Source organism: Syzygium oleosum, unplaced genomic scaffold, assembly GCF_021117445.2.
Source record: "Syzygium oleosum isolate NSW1041296 unplaced genomic scaffold, Sole_v2.1 Sole_v2.07, whole genome shotgun sequence".
Lineage (NCBI taxonomy): Eukaryota > Viridiplantae > Streptophyta > Magnoliopsida > Myrtales > Myrtaceae > Syzygium > Syzygium oleosum.
In genome coordinates this window covers 7,468,316-7,486,400 of record NW_026607491.1, presented here as the reverse complement: position 1 = coordinate 7,486,400, position 18,085 = coordinate 7,468,316, and the positions used below count along the sequence as shown (strand labels likewise).

The 18,085-nt window shown below is 43.9% G+C and overlaps 3 protein-coding genes and 1 long non-coding RNA gene across 6 annotated transcripts; 3 read left to right on the top strand and 1 right to left on the bottom strand.

Moving 5' to 3' along the window:
* Positions 1 to 399: 399 nt before the first annotated feature.
* On the top strand, positions 400 to 5,251 carry LOC115669395 (ABSCISIC ACID-INSENSITIVE 5-like protein 2). 2 transcript variants are annotated; one of them, XM_056313213.1, is made up of 4 exons: positions 400 to 550; positions 988 to 1,719; positions 1,819 to 1,890; positions 4,922 to 5,251. In XM_056313213.1, exons 2-4 carry the CDS (start codon positions 1,036 to 1,038, stop codon positions 5,000 to 5,002), a joined length of 837 nt encoding a protein of 278 aa, XP_056169188.1. In that variant the 5' UTR covers positions 400 to 550; positions 988 to 1,035; the 3' UTR covers positions 5,003 to 5,251. The 2 variants fall into 2 exon arrangements, with proteins under 2 accessions (XP_056169188.1, XP_056169189.1); XM_056313214.1 differs by lacking the exon at positions 4,922 to 5,251 and adding an exon at positions 2,892 to 4,318 and having other exon boundaries at positions 1,256 to 1,719.
* LOC130138620 (uncharacterized) lies at positions 1,897 to 2,851 on the top strand. Its single transcript, XR_008816968.1, has 2 exons — positions 1,897 to 2,072; positions 2,618 to 2,851. It is a non-coding gene; the product is annotated as an uncharacterized LOC130138620 (long non-coding RNA).
* Positions 5,252 to 9,712: 4,461 nt separating the features above from the next.
* Positions 9,713 to 13,665, top strand: LOC115678389 (SNF1-related protein kinase regulatory subunit beta-1). 2 transcript variants are annotated; one of them, XM_056312988.1, is made up of 5 exons: positions 9,713 to 10,290; positions 11,351 to 11,529; positions 11,642 to 11,804; positions 12,561 to 12,874; positions 13,030 to 13,665. In XM_056312988.1, the coding sequence occupies exons 1-5, from the start codon at positions 10,066 to 10,068 to the stop codon at positions 13,031 to 13,033; spliced, it is 885 nt and encodes a 294-aa protein (XP_056168963.1). In that variant the 5' UTR covers positions 9,713 to 10,065; the 3' UTR covers positions 13,034 to 13,665. The 2 variants fall into 2 exon arrangements, with proteins under 2 accessions (XP_056168963.1, XP_030457635.1); XM_030601775.2 differs by lacking the exon at positions 13,030 to 13,665 and having other exon boundaries at positions 9,714 to 10,290; positions 12,561 to 12,994.
* A 2,025-nt stretch (positions 13,666 to 15,690) lies between these two features.
* On the bottom strand, positions 15,691 to 18,041 carry LOC115678397 (calmodulin-7). The gene is made up of 2 exons (XM_030601786.2): positions 17,854 to 18,041; positions 15,691 to 16,435 (listed from the first exon to the last, which is right to left on the bottom strand). Exons 1-2 carry the CDS (start codon positions 17,927 to 17,929, stop codon positions 16,062 to 16,064), a joined length of 450 nt encoding a protein of 149 aa, XP_030457646.1. The 5' UTR covers positions 17,930 to 18,041; the 3' UTR covers positions 15,691 to 16,061.
* Between the last annotated feature and the right edge of the window lie 44 nt (positions 18,042 to 18,085).

The window sequence follows — 18,085 nt, the reverse complement described above, 5'->3', positions numbered from 1 at the left end:
GAAATCTGAGAACGCGTGCATACGCGCGCGCACCCAGAAAGCTCGCCCACCTTTTAGCTCCCGAGGGATCTAACCTCAAGTCTGTCACGTGTTATAAAGAAAATCGAAATCGACACCAGACTTTCCGATTTATCAGTGTCTCGATCGAGCTCAAGAACAAGAACTACGAGGAACTACGCCAAGCTAGTGGGTCTAAGTGAATTACAACCTCAATAGAATTATTGTCTTAGTTAATTGAGATTATTGTTGGAGAAAAAACAAAGAGTCAAACGTGAGGAGTAAAAACAAAAAAGAAAAGACGAAAAAAAAAGAGAGAGAAATCTCAATGGGCCGAACCACATCACGCGCGCCTCGCGTGACATAACCATATCAAGCAACCCAAAAAATACAAAATTAAAAGATGAAGAGAGAGAGCAGAGAGAGAGAGAAACGGCATCCGATTAATCGCTTCTCACTAGGAACACACACGGTGCGTGGATCCATCCCCTGGCCACGACGGAGCTCGAATTGGAGTCTAGATTCGAGAATTGTCAGATCCTTCGTCCTCCAGGTAGATTTCTGCTCCTGGCTCTTTCTCTTCCCTCTTCGGATTATCAGTCCACCATCGTTTTCTTTGTTCTTTTTGGCTCTGTTTTGGACCATTTCTGTAGCCAGTTTGTAGTAGCCCGCGTTGACCGAGGAACGTGGGTTTGCGTCGCTTTGCTTTTGCTTTTGCTTGATCACAGTGCTTGTGTTTCCTCCGTATATAAGCTGAGAGCGGGAGAAACGAAGTCATGGGTTTGAGTGAAGATGAGATTTTTCTTTTCTTGGGGGGGGGGGTTTGAATTTGGGAGTTCGAGAGTGGGCAAGTGAGGGACTGAATCGAGGAGACGATTTGATCATTGTTGTAAACTGAATCGATGAGACAGACGAGGGAGAAGAAAAGGGTGTTTTTCGGATTTTTGGTTATTGCAGCAGGCAGTTCTGTAAGCTCGCTACCTTGTACAGTGATAGGTCATTGGGTTGAAGAGAGAAAGACCCTTGCTTTCGTTTTTAATGGGGATTCAAACAATGGGGTTACAAAGTAACGGCCAAGAGACCCATTTTCAATTGCAACCCTCATCACCATCACTGAACAGGCAAGGCTCGTGGTATAACCTCACTCTCGAAGAAGTTGTGACCCAACTGGGGGATCCGGGGAAGAAACCTCTAGGTAGCATGAACCTCGATGAGCTTCTTAAAAATGTATGGACTGCTGAAGATAGTCGGTGTGCAGGGATGAATCGCGTCGGGAGTGGCGCATCCCCGTCGTCATTGTCGCTGCAGCGCCAGGCCAGCTCGACGCTGCCCAGGGTGCTCAGCGGGAAGACGGTCGAGGAGGTGTGGAAGGAGATCCAGCAGGGGCAGAAGAAGAGGAGCGGGTCGGAGGTGAGGGGTCAGGGTGGGGACCAGAACCTCGGCGAGATGACTCTAGAGGATTTCTTGGTGCAAGCCGGGCTTTTTGCCGATGCTTATTTGGGTCCTTCAATGGATCTAAACCTCTCGGAGCCAGCAACTCCTCAGAGTGTTACCCCGCCGCTCGGTTTGTCTCCGGCTCCTTCAACGGGCCTGCTATCGGATACGTCGGTGCCTAGGCGGAAAAGGGGTGACCCAGTTGCATATGAAAGGACACTTGAAAGGAGGTTGAGGAGAAAGATCAAGAACAGAGAGTCGGCTGCACGTTCACGAGCTAGAAAGCAGGTTGGCCCTTTGTTTCTTTTGCAATCTTGAGGATTTGTTTGTTAAGACGTGATTCTGACCTCTATCATTCTTCTGACTACCTTACATGTTAAACTGCAGGCTTACCAAAATGAGCTGGTGAACAAGGTTTCACATCTAGAAGAGGAGAACATAAAGCTAAAGAATGAGAAGGTAAATCTGATCTTAATACTTGGTCCGTGAGGGCTAGTACGCTCTTGTAGAAAGAAGTTATGCACTGTCCGACTACTTGTTTCTGCAAGACAAGGTAAGACTAGGTTGTGCATAGACGAAGCAGTTCTCGTAGGAACAGTTCTTTAAGTAGACTATTCATCTAATGAGGACCGCTTGGCTCCGTTCGTTTCCGGAAAAATATTTTCCCGGAAAACATTTTCCGCATTTTCCGGTGTTCGGGGGCGGAAAATGTTTTCCGTGGGAAAATATTTTCCTTCCCCACCCCCAAATCCTTCATTGTTTTGAGGAAAATGATTTCCTCTTTAAAATGATTTCCTCTTTTCACAAAGAGGAAATCATTTTCCCCCAAAGTGAAGGCAAAATTGCCCATGGGAGGGAAAATATTTTCCGTGGGAGAGGAAGTTGATCGCCGGTCACCGACGTCGGCCGCCGGTCGTGGCCGCCGGTTGCCGCTGCCGCCCGTCGCCGCCGCCCATCGCCGCCCATCGCCGCCGACCGCCGCCAGTTGCCGATCGCCGCCGCCGGTCGCCGGACGCCGCCGGATCGGCGGTCGCCGAACACCAGAAAATATTTTCCGAAACTTTTTCAGATTTTAGCCGAACACCAGAAAATTGTGTTCCAGGAAAACATTTTTCAGGAAAATAACTTCCGGGAAAATATTTTCCAAAAGGAGAATATTTTCCGCCAAACGAACGGAGCCTAAAAGCTTTTTGATTTTCCAGCCAAAGAGTTTTTAAGGGTTGAAGTGTTCAATAGCGAATAGAGGCTTGATTATAAACTGTAAAAGTTAAAGCTACAGCAAAAAGCTAGAAGCCACAACCAACACTGACAACCCCTTAAGCTATCAATTTTATAAGATATTTGTATGTTGTTCAATTTGCATTAAATTCCAAGTACTCTCATTTCTGATTAATGTACTTGGTAAGAATAATAATGGTAATTGGACCCTCTGACATGGCTATATTATCTGTGATTGATAGATTTCACACTCAGGCAAATGCTTCTGCATAATAAGGGCCAAACTATGTGAGGCAGAGTTTAGTTCCATCTTACTAATTTTTATGATTGGGGTGTCCTGTTTCTGGGAATCTTATCCACGTGTCTGTGTACGAGTGATTAGCGACTTTTAAAAACTTCAGGCATGCCACAATGATTATAGTGTTTGTCATGGGAACTAAGAACTTGTTCCACGGATCTATGGATTCTCCCTTTATCCTAAAACCTATTTTGTTGTGGCCTTTCCTATCAGTTGTTGATCTCCTTCTTGCATAAGACTTAGTCGACTGGACACTAGGTGTTGGTGCTATGACTACTATATGACTAATGACTCTCTTTCAGGGACTAAAATGATGAGACTTTCAAGATATGTTGTAACCTTAATCACTGTGTATGGTTTTCTTGTACTTCTATAATGATAAAATCCACTGGCAAGAGTACCTTGTCTATCACGTGAGAACACGGATGAAATCCAATTTGTTATCAAATTGATGGGCGTTTCTATACGGAGACATGTTAGTTTTGGTATTGCTTAGGTGGGCTGTTTGATGTCACAAGAGTTGCTTCGGTTTTTGGACATTATCTATGATTTTATACGTCCATAAAAACTTAGTATAAGTTGATGCTGTTTATTTATAGACTTTGCAAATGGGCCACGAATCACAATATTGGCTGTGGTTACTGGTTTGTGCCTCAATTAGACTATATAAGAATCAACTTTGGAAGAATTAAACAATTTTAGTAAAAGAACCATTTAATTTTGACAAGGTATTAATGTTTGAGATACTTCATGCAATGAAAATGAGGATGAATTATGAGTCAGTAATTCTCTCACCAGTGGGGCGCCTGAATCGAGATTTGTGACGTAGAGGACTAAGACAGTCTTTTAGGGGATAACAGCATCTGTTATTTAGCATGGCTATGTGGTGTGAATATTATAAATAAATTACCGTTTTTCAGTGATTGTCTTGATAATATGCTTTCACTTTTGAAATGTTGCAGCCACCGATCTCAGTTACGCTTAGATGCTTTTTCTATATAAAATAGGATTTTCCATATCTGTAATTGCCCCTTTTTTTTCTATTGTTCTGCCTAGCGTCCATTTGCTACCATATCTGTTATTGCCCCTTTCCTTTTCTATTGTTCTGGCCATCTTCCATTTGCTCAGAGGAGCGTGCACTATTTCAGTGGCTGTGAAATTTAGTGTCTTAAAGTTTGGCCAAAGAAAAAAAGTTTGTGTGCTGAAGAAAGATTTGTCAGTCAGTTTAGGTTGATGGGCACTTGTGTAGCAGCTTGTAACCATTGCGGAATGGCATCAAAATATATCATCTACCTTCCTGATGGGAGGATATCAAATCATTTTATGTCCTCTTTGTAATTTTGGCCTTATTAATCTACGGAATTTAATGGTGTATACTATGCCTACCAATCTCAATGTATGAGTGTGGAGATGCTTAGGTCTTCATCCTACAACTTAGTTACTTCATGCAATTGGTGTTTTCTGATCGCGATGAATACGGGAACACCCAGAAAATCCTAGCAGAGAAGGTTTTTCATTCCTGTTCTGTGTTTAATCTAGATGCAACCAGTCTTGATCCTGTCACTTGAAACACAATTCCAGGAATGTGGGGTTTTGCACTGTGCACTAGGGGGGGGGGGACCGAAGATATGTGAAATATGTGATTTTGTTCTTTCAACATGATTTTCATCTAGTCTGCAGCTGCACAGACTTTTTGTTGATAGCGTTGAGCATACATCAACATGACCTGACTGTTTTAACCGGAATATATATTATCTAGTAAACATGCTTAAGAGTCGAATTATTGCGACAATGAATGATTGATTGGTTTTGCGGAACGTCGCAACACACGTCCTTGGTTTTGCCATTCTTCCAAGTATATATGATCTATTCTTGATTTTCTTTTACAATTTTACCCTTTCGCATGACGGTAAAAAACAAAAAATAAGGAAGCATTGGTGATTTTGTTACACTGGCTGTTGTTCTTCCCTGTAGGAATTCGAGACTAAGTTTCAAAACGAAGCGTCGCCGGAACCGAGATATCAGCTTCGCAGAAGCAGTTCAGCCTCCTTTTGAATCCTATTCGGTCCATTTCCTCTATGTGGTGGCCTCCTTGAACCGTCGGTGGCTGCGGCTACTTCTTGAACTGCAGACGTCCGTCCTTGCATCATCTATTCGTAGAGTGAGTTCTCGTGTACATTTGCTAGTTAACTTATCGTAACGTGTATATGCTGCGAGGCATCCAAGATGCCGTGTCCATAGAATCCAGGCAGTGTATGTTCAGACTGATGAAAGGAGTAGGAAAAGAGAAGTGAATTTTATGCCTTGGCACAGTGCTTTGTATGGCCTCGTCTGATACCTGCCCTTGATATGTGAAAGGAGTCCGCCCTGTGTTTGGAGGCATTATTAGGTGCGTCGGATCCATTACGGCCGATCGCTGCACTCGAATCTTTGGATCCGGGTGGTTTCTACTCGAGATTCACCTAATCCAATGATTGATAACCGGCGTGCACAAAGAATCTTTCGTGTTTCATATGTTTTCGCTGTCGAGATACGCACGCCGATGTTATCGCATTTTTTCTCTTGGGATCATTAGCAAGCTCTCACTTTCATTGGCGGGACGAAAACTGCGGGCGCAGAATCAAACCTTGAAAAGGTAGATGAAACCGGGGAAAGTTCGAGCCCCTTTTTATTAGTAGTGCTCCGTGAAAAGGCTCGCCATTCGTGATTATATAAAGAACTTTGGAAGGTGTAAACTACACGGCACTACTAATTTATTATGCTTAGATGTTGTGCCGTGTCGGGTCGAGTCGTATTTACGGGGTATTGGTTGTGTAGGGATACTCTTCCCGGGTCCTGTGGTTGTGTCGTGTACCGTCATCATATGATGCATTGTTGAATTCGCGGCACGAGTCCGGCTAATAAACGAAAAGGGAAAAAAAAAATCTCTCCTCTCCTCTCTACCTCTTCTCCAGTTCTCATTCTCTAATCCAAATGGGTGGCAAAATGGGTCTAAAATCCATATTTAATAGTTGGTCATAAATGAATTGTCTTTAGTTTTAGAAACAAGCTTAAGTTGGGTCATTTACTTAACAATTTAATGGGTTTTAAATGGATTATAAATTGATCATAAATGGGTTACGTGATTATATTAAGTGAGTCTAACTCAACTAAATTCTGAGCCACCCACCCTTGTTGGTGACGTCGTGGACTGCCCGCCGCCAGCCCCTTCTCCGGCCATCAAAGCTCGGTCTGCGGCTCGCTCATCCACACTCGGTCGACCATCGATCTCTTCCGGCACCGACGAGACTCTCTCTCTCTCTCTCTCTCTCTCAAGTCAAAATCCCATCTCGGGTCCAAAACTCGGCTCGGGGGGCCTCAATGCGATCCCGGCCTTGCGTCGGATCTTGTACATGGCGGCTTGGTTGAAGCTCGCCCGTCGCCGACCCCTTGCCCGAGCGATTCCCGGGCGGGGGGGGGGGGGGGGGGAGGGGTCCCGTGGCGGCGGTCGATTTCGCCGTCCGTTCAGCAATCACGGTCAAACGGATACAACGCTCCCATCACACATATTCAATGGTTCTACCAAACACCGGGAGGCACATTGGAATAACTTTTTGATCACGGGGTCGCGAATAGTTTTTTCTTTACCAATAACAACAATGGAATTCTTCTTAACATTTAGTATTATTTTTAATTCTATACATTTTCCTTCTGCTCCTCCTTCCTGCGTCGTTGTTGTCGTTTTCAATCGATGACAACAGTGGAGTTTGACAAGGGGAAAGGCGAGGGGATAAGGACAGAAAAGCCAAAGAGGATAAGCTTTGGCACAATTTTCATGCACATCTCTGTCCTTCCTTTTGTTCGTACTACAATTACACTTTCATCATACATTTTCCGTCATTATAATTTGGCATCATTTCCTCTTCCTTTCTTTCTTTCTTTCTTTAATTTTTACATATCGTTGCTCGACTCCCCCACTTCGGGGTGCAATTTAAAATTTGATTTATTGGACGGAATTCCGGTTATAATGCCAGAAAGATTACATGATTCAGAGATGGACCGCACGTAATATTATTATTTTTCGCAATTTATTATTCGACACGTGTCGCGACAAGACCTCGCGAGAGGCATTGGATGAACCCTTGGATTGCATTTATGTGTTGATTTAAAGAAAAGAGGAACGTTGCATGAGCTCTCTCGAAGCCACTCCCTTACATTTTTCGAAAAAATGAAAAGAGGAAATTGCCTAATTAGTCATAAATTTATTGTGCAAATGCCAATTAAATCTTTAACTTACTGATTTTACCAATTTAGTTATAAATATTTGGGCGAAATGCCATATGTAATCCTCATGGTCAATTTTTGGACATGGTGATCCGATCATCGCTGGACGTCTTACGCGGCCTACCGCCATGTCAGTGATTTCCAAAAATTGATCGAAGTGACTAAATTAGAATTTTGCGTAAAAATTTAGGACTGTATTGATAAAACCAAAAAGTTTAGGTCCGAATGACCAATTCCCCCTGCATTTTTCCCTTCTTGTCTTTTTCAGACTTAAGATGACTATTCACTTAGTATTTTCGATTTTATTAAAATGTATATATGAACCTATTTAATTGGTCTCAAACGGTTCATAAATTCACCGAGTGTTTAAATATTCTTGAAGCGTTTGGCTCTATATATATATAAGGCATGACCTTTTAACACGGCCCTTCAAACATACTTGAAAAAAATGCACAATCGTTCTTTGACGTGGCGAAAACAACAACCTCTGCCATTTTGTCAAATCTCGTGACTTTTTTGTTCGCGTGTCGGCTCACCTAACTCTCGTCGTGTTGGCAGCTAGTAATGACCGCTACCGGTACATTCTTTAACCCCCCCAAATGCAATCCGGCTTTTATCTTAACACAACACTTCAAACGTACCTGAAAAAAAAAAAATGCACGATCGTTCTCTAATGTGGCGAAAACAGCAACTCCTGCCGTTTCGTCCATTCTTAACCCCCCCAAATGCGGTCCGGCTTTTATTTCGATATCGGTTTCCTCGACACCGAAATCAAATTGTTTTTCTCCAAACAAAGCGCAGAAGAAAAAAAAGAAATCCTCTCATCCTAAATTAAGCAAGCGGAATATTCCTTTATTCAAAGGCGGGGGAAAAAACAAAAAACAAGAAAATATGGAAGCCTTTTGTTTTATCATCGAAGAAAACATCCTCCAAATTTTCGAGAAAAAGCAACAATTGAAAAGCCAAGAAAATCCCGAGTTAATGGTATCCAATTATTTTGTCCCATAATAAGGACCGAAAAATGCCCTGCTGAGCTGGCCGTCATTGATTGGCCCGCCGTCTCGAAAGCCCCAAAACCCCAAAAAAATAAAAAAAAAACGAAAAAAAGAAAGTCGAAAAAGTCATCCGACCTTCCAACTCAGATCTTATCCGGAAAGAAAACCCCACTCGCCACGTCACGCGATCGTCGTGCGCTCAGCTCCCGATCACCGCGGGCCCCGCGACCCGATTCGTCACGTGCTCGTGCCACGTCAGGCGCACGCCGATCTGATCCCTACAGTCACAGTATCCCCGCAATACCAACCCAAAAAATAAAAAATAAAAAATATAAATCGCGCCCCCCACCCTCCACGCGCCGCCCCCCTCCACGCGCCGCCGCACGGACCTCGTACGGGAAAATTAATTCGAGGCCCCCGAAAATAAAGAAGGAAACGACGTGCGCTCCGGGCCCGCCGCTTCCCTCGGTCCCGCGACCCTAAGTCCGGTGGGGGACCAAAGATCTTTACATAATAATGGATTATCGTTTAAATTTTCCATCTAAGCCATACAGAAAAATTCTTTATAATTTTAAAATTTGTTATCGTGTTTCAAAAATAAAATCACGAGAAGAAGTCGGAGTGTGAATTTTGTGTGGATTTTCAATAGTTATCAGTGTTATTTCATGAAAATTCCTAATCGTTTCGGATTGGAAAAGAAGTCGGAGCGTGCGAGTCACGTGATTCAAATTAGACGTAAAAGCAAAAAAAAGTCCGTCGAAACCGTCCTTAATGTAGAGCTAAACCCTTAATTTATTTATTTACGTGTTTTTATCTTCTGACTTTTTTTTTCCTATACGACCAAATGCCGTCTTCCTCGATTAATGCAATCCGGATTTTATTTTGTGCAACCAAGCGCGTTGTTAATCCATCATGACTAACGTCGTCAAACTAGAGCTCTTTCTTCTTCTTTTTTTTTAATTTATTTATCAAATTTCGTTTTTTCATTGCTAATTTCACGATCATCTGGGGTCGAACTAACGTGATTTTGCCCGTTTTTTCCCCCCATCATTAAACAATTCGATGTCAAGTGGAGGTGGTCGATCAGAAGCTTTGCTCGCACAATTCGAGAAAGCCAGCCAGATGATTTGATTGCATAAAATAAAATTCCAAAGATCAGATCGCAGAATTAAAAAAAAAAAAAAAAAAGGGGCGGGGCACTTGATCGCGAACAAAATAAATTTATAGTCGGCGAGAGTCAGGGCATTAAATCGCAAAAGTTAGAAAATTTAATAGGAAATTCGCAACAAATCCTCAAAATGGAATTAATTTTAGCCCCGCTCTTTCCATTAGGAAAGCCGCCCCACCCCCAAAAAAAAAAAACGGTGGCGGGCCCCACCGCGCCGGCGGCCGGCGGGTGGGGCGGCGGCGGGTGGGTGGCGCGTCCCGGGGGAGGCGCGTGAGCTTATCGTGACGTGCATTACTTCTTCTCTCTCGTTTAGTTTATCCACTTCGTTCCATTCCCACGACTCTCTCCTCTCTCTCTTCTCTCTCTCTCCCAAAGCCTGCATCTTCGTCTCCGGCGGTGCTGCGGCGGCGCTGAACGATCGTCGCCCCCCGCAAATCGGAATGCGACGGCTCTGATCGCCGGACCGGCCCGCCATTCTCGCTCCGCTCGCACCTCCTCCTCCTCCTCCTCGCTTCTCTCTCTCTCTCTCCTTCTGAAGCTGCACCAGTGATTATTATATCTATGTACGTATTACGCATCGGAACCGAGGGGGTGTTGTGCGCGTGAATGGTGTAATAGATTGCATTCCATTCCGCCGTAGCTTTGGCTTGGTGCGAGTCGGAGCCGCGATCTGCAGATCTACGAGCGAAGGCATGGGAAACGCTAATGGCAGAGAGGAAGGCCCGCACGACGACGCCGGGAGCGACGACGCCGCCGCCGGATCGAACGGCGGGCGGGCTCCCCGCGAGAACCACGCGCCGGCCCCGCACGCGCCGCCCTCTGAATCCGTGAGCCGCGCTCCTCCTCCTCCTCCTCCTGCTGCCGCCGCCGCCGCCGCCGCGCGCGCTCCTCCGTCGCCCCTCGTTTTCGCTCCTCAGGTCATTCCATGTCGCTCTCGCTCTCGCTCGCTGCGCGGTTTGCGTGTACGGTCGTTGTTCCGTGTGATGCCGGGCGTTGATCGCGGTCGACTTTTTTTGACCTGTCCATCGATCATGTTGTTTCTGCCGCTGGATGTAGTGCGCGCGTGTTATGGTTGTGTTGTCCGTGCTTGTTTTCCGATCGGGTGCATACATCTGTCGGCGATGAATACGACGTGCTGTTGTGTATTGATCTTTGGCTCCTCCGTTTAATTCATGGGGCGTTTCGTTTTTCCATTTCGTGCTGCTTTCAGGATAGTGAATGCTTATGCTGTATATAATATTCGTGTATTATCCCCCTAGAAATGAAGATTTATGATAGCTTTGTGGGCAATCGTATATCTGTTCTTTTTTTTTTCAAAAAAAATTTCTTTTTTTTGTGGTCTGCATCTTACCGTCACTAGAGATGCTTGGAGAACCTTAGCGAGCTACCCTTTTTGTTTTGTTTTGTTTTTTGTTTTGTTGGAGGAGCTTTTGTCAGTGCGCCTTTACTTGACAAGTACTCTCTCGAGAGTGTCAAGGTTTAGTTTCTTTGGCGATTCTTTTGTCAGGATAAGATCATAGCTTTACCCCTTTACAGTGTGAAGAGCTACATTCTCTCTTTTTGGGTGATGTTCTTGTGATGTCTTAGGAAAAAAAGATGAAGATCGTGATGGAGTTTGCTATCAGTCTGTAACAACTGCAACTTCTGTAGTTTGCAAGCGGGAGACTCTACTTTGATTCTATAAGTGTTCTCATCTGCCTTTGATTTACTTGCTCTGAGTTTACTTTACATTTCACGGGCATTGCCTTTCTGCAGGGTGCTTATTCTTCCTCATATGCCTGCCTACTTTTGTACTTGTTGAACTATCTGCAATCCCGGCATGCATGTTTAAGAATCACATCTGAATTTTTACTCACTATTGTAGTTCGAAAGATGGGCTGCAAGGATATGTTTCGTGAATCGTGTCTTAAACTTTTAGATGAATGCTCGTGAGAATGCTTTCAATTGATGAGTTGCTTTCCATCTTGTCATATTTAGATTCCTACACCTCCGTTTCAGAAAAGTGATGGCCCCGCCACTTTTAATCAGAGTAGGCAGAATGAGTCTCAAGGAATTGTTGATAATCCTTCTGAGGGCGGAATTCCCACGGTCATTGCATGGCAATATGGTGGCAGTGATGTGGTGGTAGAAGGATCATGGGACAATTGGGGATCTAGGTGAGGACTGCAATCTTTCCATTTGTTATGGTTGTTGGCTTCTATAAAACCAGTTGGAAGAAAAAGCGTCCGAGCTGACTAAAGCCGGTTAGTTGATTACTTTATATTGCAGGAGAAAACTACAGAGATCCGGTAAAGATTACTCTATCCTCATGGTCTTACGATTTGGCGTATACCATTACAAGTTCATTGTTGATGGTCAATGGAGATATAGTCCAGATCTCCCCCATACTACCGATGAGATGGGCCAAGTTTGTAATATACTGGAGGTTGATGTGAGTACTTTATAAATTTGCGGGGCTTGTGTAACTGTACATTGTGTGCATGTGAATGTGATTTAAGTACTGCCTTGTTCAAAATTGTTTCTCATGCATTAATAAATTGTACCCAGTCAGCATCTAAAGGGGGCGAGACGTGTGCTTTGTGTAAGTGATTGTTTTTGACGGATGATACCTCCACTTTATATGACTTGGTTTTTGGTGGTTCAATTTAGCTTTCATGTGATATTTGGGGGCCTATTCGCCAATTTAGTATCATTGATAAAGTCAGTTACACAAGCAAAATTGTGAATCCGAAATGTCGCAACAGATAGGGAGAGTGTTTTTTTTTTCGACATTAAAGAGATTTGAAGAGTGGTGGCTGGTTTATTAAAATGATAACATCTTTTTCGATGCTAATCTTGCTATTATGGTTGGTTTCTCATAATTTTTGTACTTCTTTTGGTACACTCTTAAATGAACAGATTTTGATCAAATATTAACTGGATACTAGATAACTAACTCTGAGCAGTGCCATCTTCTTTGTCACTTTCTTTTGGATGGGATTTTTTGTTTGGAGCGGGGTAAGGCAAGTTTGCGATAGCCTACTTTTTTATGCTGGAGGCAAGCAAAATATAAACTTGTAGATGCATGTGATAGATGCTAATGTTCGATACACACACACACACACACGTATTGTTGGGTAAATGCTTTGTAATTTGAGATTCTTTTAGCCACCCTAGTTGACTTATTATTGTCCCATCACTTCTGTAGGATTACGTTCCCGAAAACTTGGACAGTGTGGCTGAGTTTGAGGTTCCATCATCACCTGATTCTAGCTACAGTCAAGTGCTTCCGGCCGAGGAAGAATTTGCGAAGGAGCCGGTGGTGATTCCTCCTCAGCTTCGTCTAACTGTTCTGGATACAGAAAATTCAGATGAAACTGCTCCGGTCAAGCCCCAACATGTCGTGCTTAATCACCTTTTCTTAGAGAAAGGAAGGACCCCTCAGTCTGTAGTTGCTTTGGGATTGACTCATAGGTTTCAGTCCAAGTATGTAACTGTTGTGCTCTACAAGCAGCTCAGAAGGTAAATATTTCGTTTTGTTCTGACTTTGTAAAGATAAGACTTCTCTTTTGGGCAAAGTTGTCTCGTTAATAACAACACTCTCTCATATACAGCCCTCTGCTTGGCTGTAGTACTCAAGAATCACTATGTTTCATTTTATTGCTTGACTTTTGAAGGTGAGTATCGTTTTGAAGCTGTTGTCCTCGATGTAAATTAACTCTACATTAGCAAGGAATATGAAAATTATTTCCTGCTATAGAGAAGAATCCGGATCTGTTGCAGCATCCCTAGTTGGAAACCGATGAGTGAATTCGTTTATTGGTGTGAAAAAGAAAGCGGGCCATTTGCATTGATTAGTCGCCTATGAGATCTATACACGAATGCCGCTGTCATTTGCAGCAGATTATCAATCCCTGATGCATTCCACGAGCTCAATCTGCTCAATATTTCAACAAGCAAATTATTGCATCGTATTTGACTTGAGTATGACAAAGGGAGTGTTGTAAATATTCTTTCAGAATCAGACTTTTGGACCGTATTTTCTGCCGAAAGCTTGAAAAATGCGTAGCACCGCTTTGTTCTATGAAATAGGCTAGCGCTTATCTTCTCTGCTGAACTTTGGCTTAATACCTAGCCTTCGCCGATGGAGGTTAACCTGCCAACATGATAGCCTACTGGGGGTGGCTGGTCCTGTGGTGCCGAGACGTTTAGTTTTTTGTCTCCATGTCTTGAATTTAGCTTCTGGTTTTGTTAAATATGCTTTTTGTAACAGTAATTCTCGAAATTTTCATCATCTCCTATTCTTCTTCAAAGGTGAGCGATTGTTGTCATTGATTATAGTCGATGTTTGTGACCTCAATATTCCTTATCTCGGCAGTCTTTTAGTCCCGTAGACATTCCACGTTCTAGCAAAGCAAATAATCTCATCCAGGATGAACTTAATACAATACGTCTTCCAGCGAGACATGGCGAATAGCGGATCCAGTCCCAGGACAAGATAAACTCAAATTGAGACTCTTGCCTTTTTTATTTATTGGCCTTCCTAATCTCATATATCAAGTCTCGTTACAGGACAGCGTAGGAGGCATGCACATCAGCGGTAGCATATATAGATGTTGCCTCGCCCTGTCTGTGCTAGCAGCTACAATCATTCGTTCATCTGTTCCCCGTGCTTCTGTTTCCTGAGGAAAAGAAAAGCACGAAAACCAAATTTATCAGCACCGTAACAATAAACATGCCGTACTCGGTTGTCGTCTGGAGATTTGGTGAATTTCGCATGCGCGCTAACACATTTTGCGATGGGTTGGATCATCTGATCCATCCCGGACCGGGTCTAGATAAAGAATCAACCACGGTAGAGAGGACATCGCCATTCTCTCGTACTCTGAATTGCCTTGTGCGACCCTTATCGCTACTGCTGCAATTCTTTTGCTCACGAACCTGGTTGTTCGGGTGCAACAATAGCCTATCTGCTTGACAACAGTGGACTCTAGACATGGTTTTGTTTCTCTCTTTGCGGCCATTAGAGATGAGGGTTTTACTGGCGAAGGGAAGAGAAAAAAGTGCCAATGGCATAACATGGAATCGAACGAAAGACTCTCCCACAACGGCCATATCGCCCGCAGTACGCGAGATTTAGCCATCCATTGGTTGCAATGCTATTGCATTTCTTTCGGGGACCAGACGCGGGCCATGTTAACCGAGATCTACATCTTCATGTCCTTGTAAAGCCGATTAAGGGACGATCCAATCACATCCGTAGTCAAGATGCTTTTGCGAGTTGAAGGTCACTTCGATACGGCAAACAAGCAAAAAAAGGCGAAACCGAATGATGAACAGCAAAAACAGGTTGATTAGTTTATCCCCCGTGCGATCCTTCAGCCATCTTTCAGAAATATAAGTCGAGGCAGGCAAAAGACGATTCACCTCCGTAACACATCTCCACTCAATAAAGCACCAAATGCTACACGGAATAGTTGCTTGGCGAGCCACATTATGTCGCTTTGATCAAGTAAAATCCACATGGTTCCAACTAAATTTGCTCGTCTGCAAAAAGACTTTATAGAAAAAAAAATCGAAACGTGCAAAATCCACCCACAGCTTCTCAAATGTCAGCGTTTAACAACTTCAGATTCCAGCTTGTATTTTGAAAATTCTGCTAGGCCTCGCTATTCTTTTCTGAAAATAGAAGCAACTGCCCTACAACACTGGCAGTGGCAGACAAACCCAATCACCACATACGTAGTGCGTTTCTAACAAGGTATCGTCAAATCTCAGTCGCAATGGGAAAGAGGAGAAGACGAGCGACACTTTTCCAATGGAGGACGGCAGCTCAGTAATTCCAGGGATTTGATTCTCCATATAGAAATTTGATTCGGTGGCTTTCTATAATTCCATTTTAAGTCAGTTCAGGTATATTTCACGGTGAAGTCAGATAATCACAATCGACCTGAAAAACCAAAGCAAACAAAATAACCAAGGAAAGAATTCAAAACCAGGACTAATTTTGACACTTTCCCTCTCCTCTAAAAGACCACATTCCAACAAAATGGGGAGAAAGATTTTAAAAAAATCACTCAAACGGCAATCTCTAATGACCAGGTTCGAAGGGAAAAAAGTAGATTTGCGTTCATTAGGAATCGCCCGGGCTTGGCACTACAAATTCCCCAGTGCCAACACCTCAATGGCGGATATAGGCATTTCGATCATCATGTCTATCTAAAACCAACAAGCGCTTGCATCCGGATTTAGATATAAAGTGGAGCTACAAACGTTCCATCAAATAGAGATAGGTTAAAAGATAAATCATCAACAGGAAGAATTCTTAGACATAGAGAGGAAGTAATTTACAAACTTAATCAACCAGAATAAGGATCAATCCGTCAATACAAACAAAAGCATCCAACCTCTCAAGACCAATCAAGGTTCACAATACCAAGAAAAAGGCAAATGCCAGACAGAATATCGACCGTTACCATACATTTAGGCTAAACGAGAAACGGAACAAACAAGTAGATAGCAATGAAGTGCTACAAAACAAAGCAAACAATGGAACACATAGACCACCCGACAACAGTTAAAAATGTGAATGATGATGAAAGCCTAAGGTGAAATCAAAATCTCATCGAACTTATCTGCCCTGTTCCCTTCTTTTTCTACATTTTTTTATTTTTGATAGTTAAGATGATGCATTTGAAAGGATGGGTCCTCACTTGGCCATCATGACTTTAACAAACTCTTCATAGTTGATCTGGCCATCACCATCCACATCAGCCTCGCGGATCATTTCATCAACTTCCTCATCAGTCAGCTTCTCCCCAAGGTTTGTCATCACATGACGCAGCTCGGCTGCAGAGATGAAGCCATTCTGGTCCTTGTCGAAAACCCGGAAAGCTTCCTTGAGCTCCTCCTCAGAGTCGGTGTCTTTCATCTTCCGAGCCATCAAATTAAGGAACTCGGGGAAATCAATGGTGCCGTTACCATCAGCATCCACCTCATTGATCATATCCTGAAGCTCTGCCTCAGTGGGGTTCTGCCCCAGCGACCTCATAACAGTCCCAAGCTCCTTAGTAGTGATACAACCTGAAACGAAAAAGTGTGAGCACCATTATCTCCAATACGAAAACAAAGCACCGTATATAAAATATGAGTCAGCAGAGGGAACTAGGAAGAGACTTCGGCTCGAAAGGAAAGGAAAGTAAGAGCAAAGGGGGAGAAGGGTTCCCCGGTCAGACCAAATGTCACATTGTATAGTTGAAGATGATGAAAAATAGATGATAAAAGAAAAAAAAGAAACCATAATTCGAATTGTTACCCTTTCTAGAATTCTGTCGTGCAGGTAGAATGTAGGTACAATTATAAGTCCATGTCGCGTTATGCATGGACTCTAACGCTTGATGCAATTAAGTATCCTATTATTCAATTCACATCACAAAAATTGCTCATATAGATGCTTTGGCAATTATGCATCTCCAGAACCTACAGAACTGAAGAGGTACCAGTACTAGCAAAATCCTCTCAAGATTCTCTCATTGAAGCAATTGACAACACTCTTCTGTCGATTAAGTAAATTCAACACACCATATACCGGGGCCATTTTAGGTAGATATTCATCACACTGCAAACATTAAAATAAAGACATCATCATAGCTAAACACAACATAATAAGCAAAGTCCAAAAATTAGTTCAATATTTGAAAAAAACAGTGATCACAGACTCGAGATCAAGAAACTGCCAACTTCAACTTCCTCCAACATCGAATGCGATCTGGACGATCGAAAACTCCGAAAGAGGAACACGCACGGGAAAAATTGATCAAATCGAAAACAAATCCACGAGCGCGCATACGATCCTTCAGCCGCATCGTGCAGCCAAACAATCAAACGAAGGCCAAGCGACCCGCGGATGACGGAAGACTCGACAGCGCAACGCATCACGCACGAACCGGAGAAAAACAAAGAACGACCAGAAGCAGCAAACCAGCTAGACAAGGCACCTCCGAATCTGGACCGCATAGAGAAGAAACCCGAAGCTACAAACACAACAGGTAGGTAGGTTCACGCCTCAACAAACCGCGAATTCGACCGGAATCGGAAGAAATCGCCCCGCACGACAAGCAAGCACGGGAAGGCACGACCAATCGCACGACACAGGGAGAGACGGAAACAAAAAGGGAGCATGTATCGACAGCAACGCGACGACCGAGGAAATCTCCTATCTCCCCCCCCCCCCCCCCCCCCACCCCAACCCCCTCCGTCGACTAAAGCTCGGATCACGCGCGCGCGGCGAACGACAAGCGTAACGGCGAGACGAGCGCCTCGGATCACCGAAGGAACCGCGAGAACGGAACCGAATCGGAGCAACCGGACGGCGATCGCGCGATCGATAGAACCGAACAACCAGATCTGCCGAAAAAAGGAAAAGAAAGGGAGGGGAGAAAAAAAAAAAGAAGAAAAGCACGAAAGGCCGAACAGACGCCGAGAGGGAGAGAGAGAGAGACCGTCGCCGTCCTTGTCGAATAGGCTGAAAGCCTCCTTGAACTCGGAGATCTGATCGTCGGTGAGCTGATCCGCCATGGGAGAGAGATGGAGATGGAGAGAGAGAGGGAGGGATTCAAAGTGGGAGAGAGGATGATGGCGACGAAGGAGGAGCAGGAGGAGGAGGAGGAGAATGGTTGGGAACCGCAAATGGGCGTATGTGTGTGTGCGTGTGTAAGAAATGGTCGCGCTTCG

Coding starts and splice junctions, on each gene's coding strand:
- LOC115669395 (XM_056313213.1), top strand. CDS start 1,036: ATGGGGATTCAAACAATGGGGTTACAAAGTAACGGCCAAGAGACCCAT. Junction 1,720..1,818: donor GTTCACGAGCTAGAAAGCAG/GTTGGCCCTTTG, acceptor GTTAAACTGCAG/GCTTACCAAAATGAGCTGGT. Junction 1,891..4,921: donor TAAAGCTAAAGAATGAGAAG/GTAAATCTGATC, acceptor TCTTCCCTGTAG/GAATTCGAGACTAAGTTTCA.
- LOC115678389 (XM_056312988.1), top strand. CDS start 10,066: ATGGGAAACGCTAATGGCAGAGAGGAAGGCCCGCACGACGACGCCGGG. Junction 11,530..11,641: donor TGGGACAATTGGGGATCTAG/GTGAGGACTGCA, acceptor TTTATATTGCAG/GAGAAAACTACAGAGATCCG. Junction 11,805..12,560: donor GTAATATACTGGAGGTTGAT/GTGAGTACTTTA, acceptor TCACTTCTGTAG/GATTACGTTCCCGAAAACTT.
- LOC115678397 (XM_030601786.2), bottom strand. CDS start 17,929: ATGGCGGATCAGCTCACCGACGATCAGATCTCCGAGTTCAAGGAGGCT. Junction 16,436..17,853: donor ATTCGACAAGGACGGCGACG/GTCTCTCTCTCT, acceptor TTTTCGTTTCAG/GTTGTATCACTACTAAGGAG.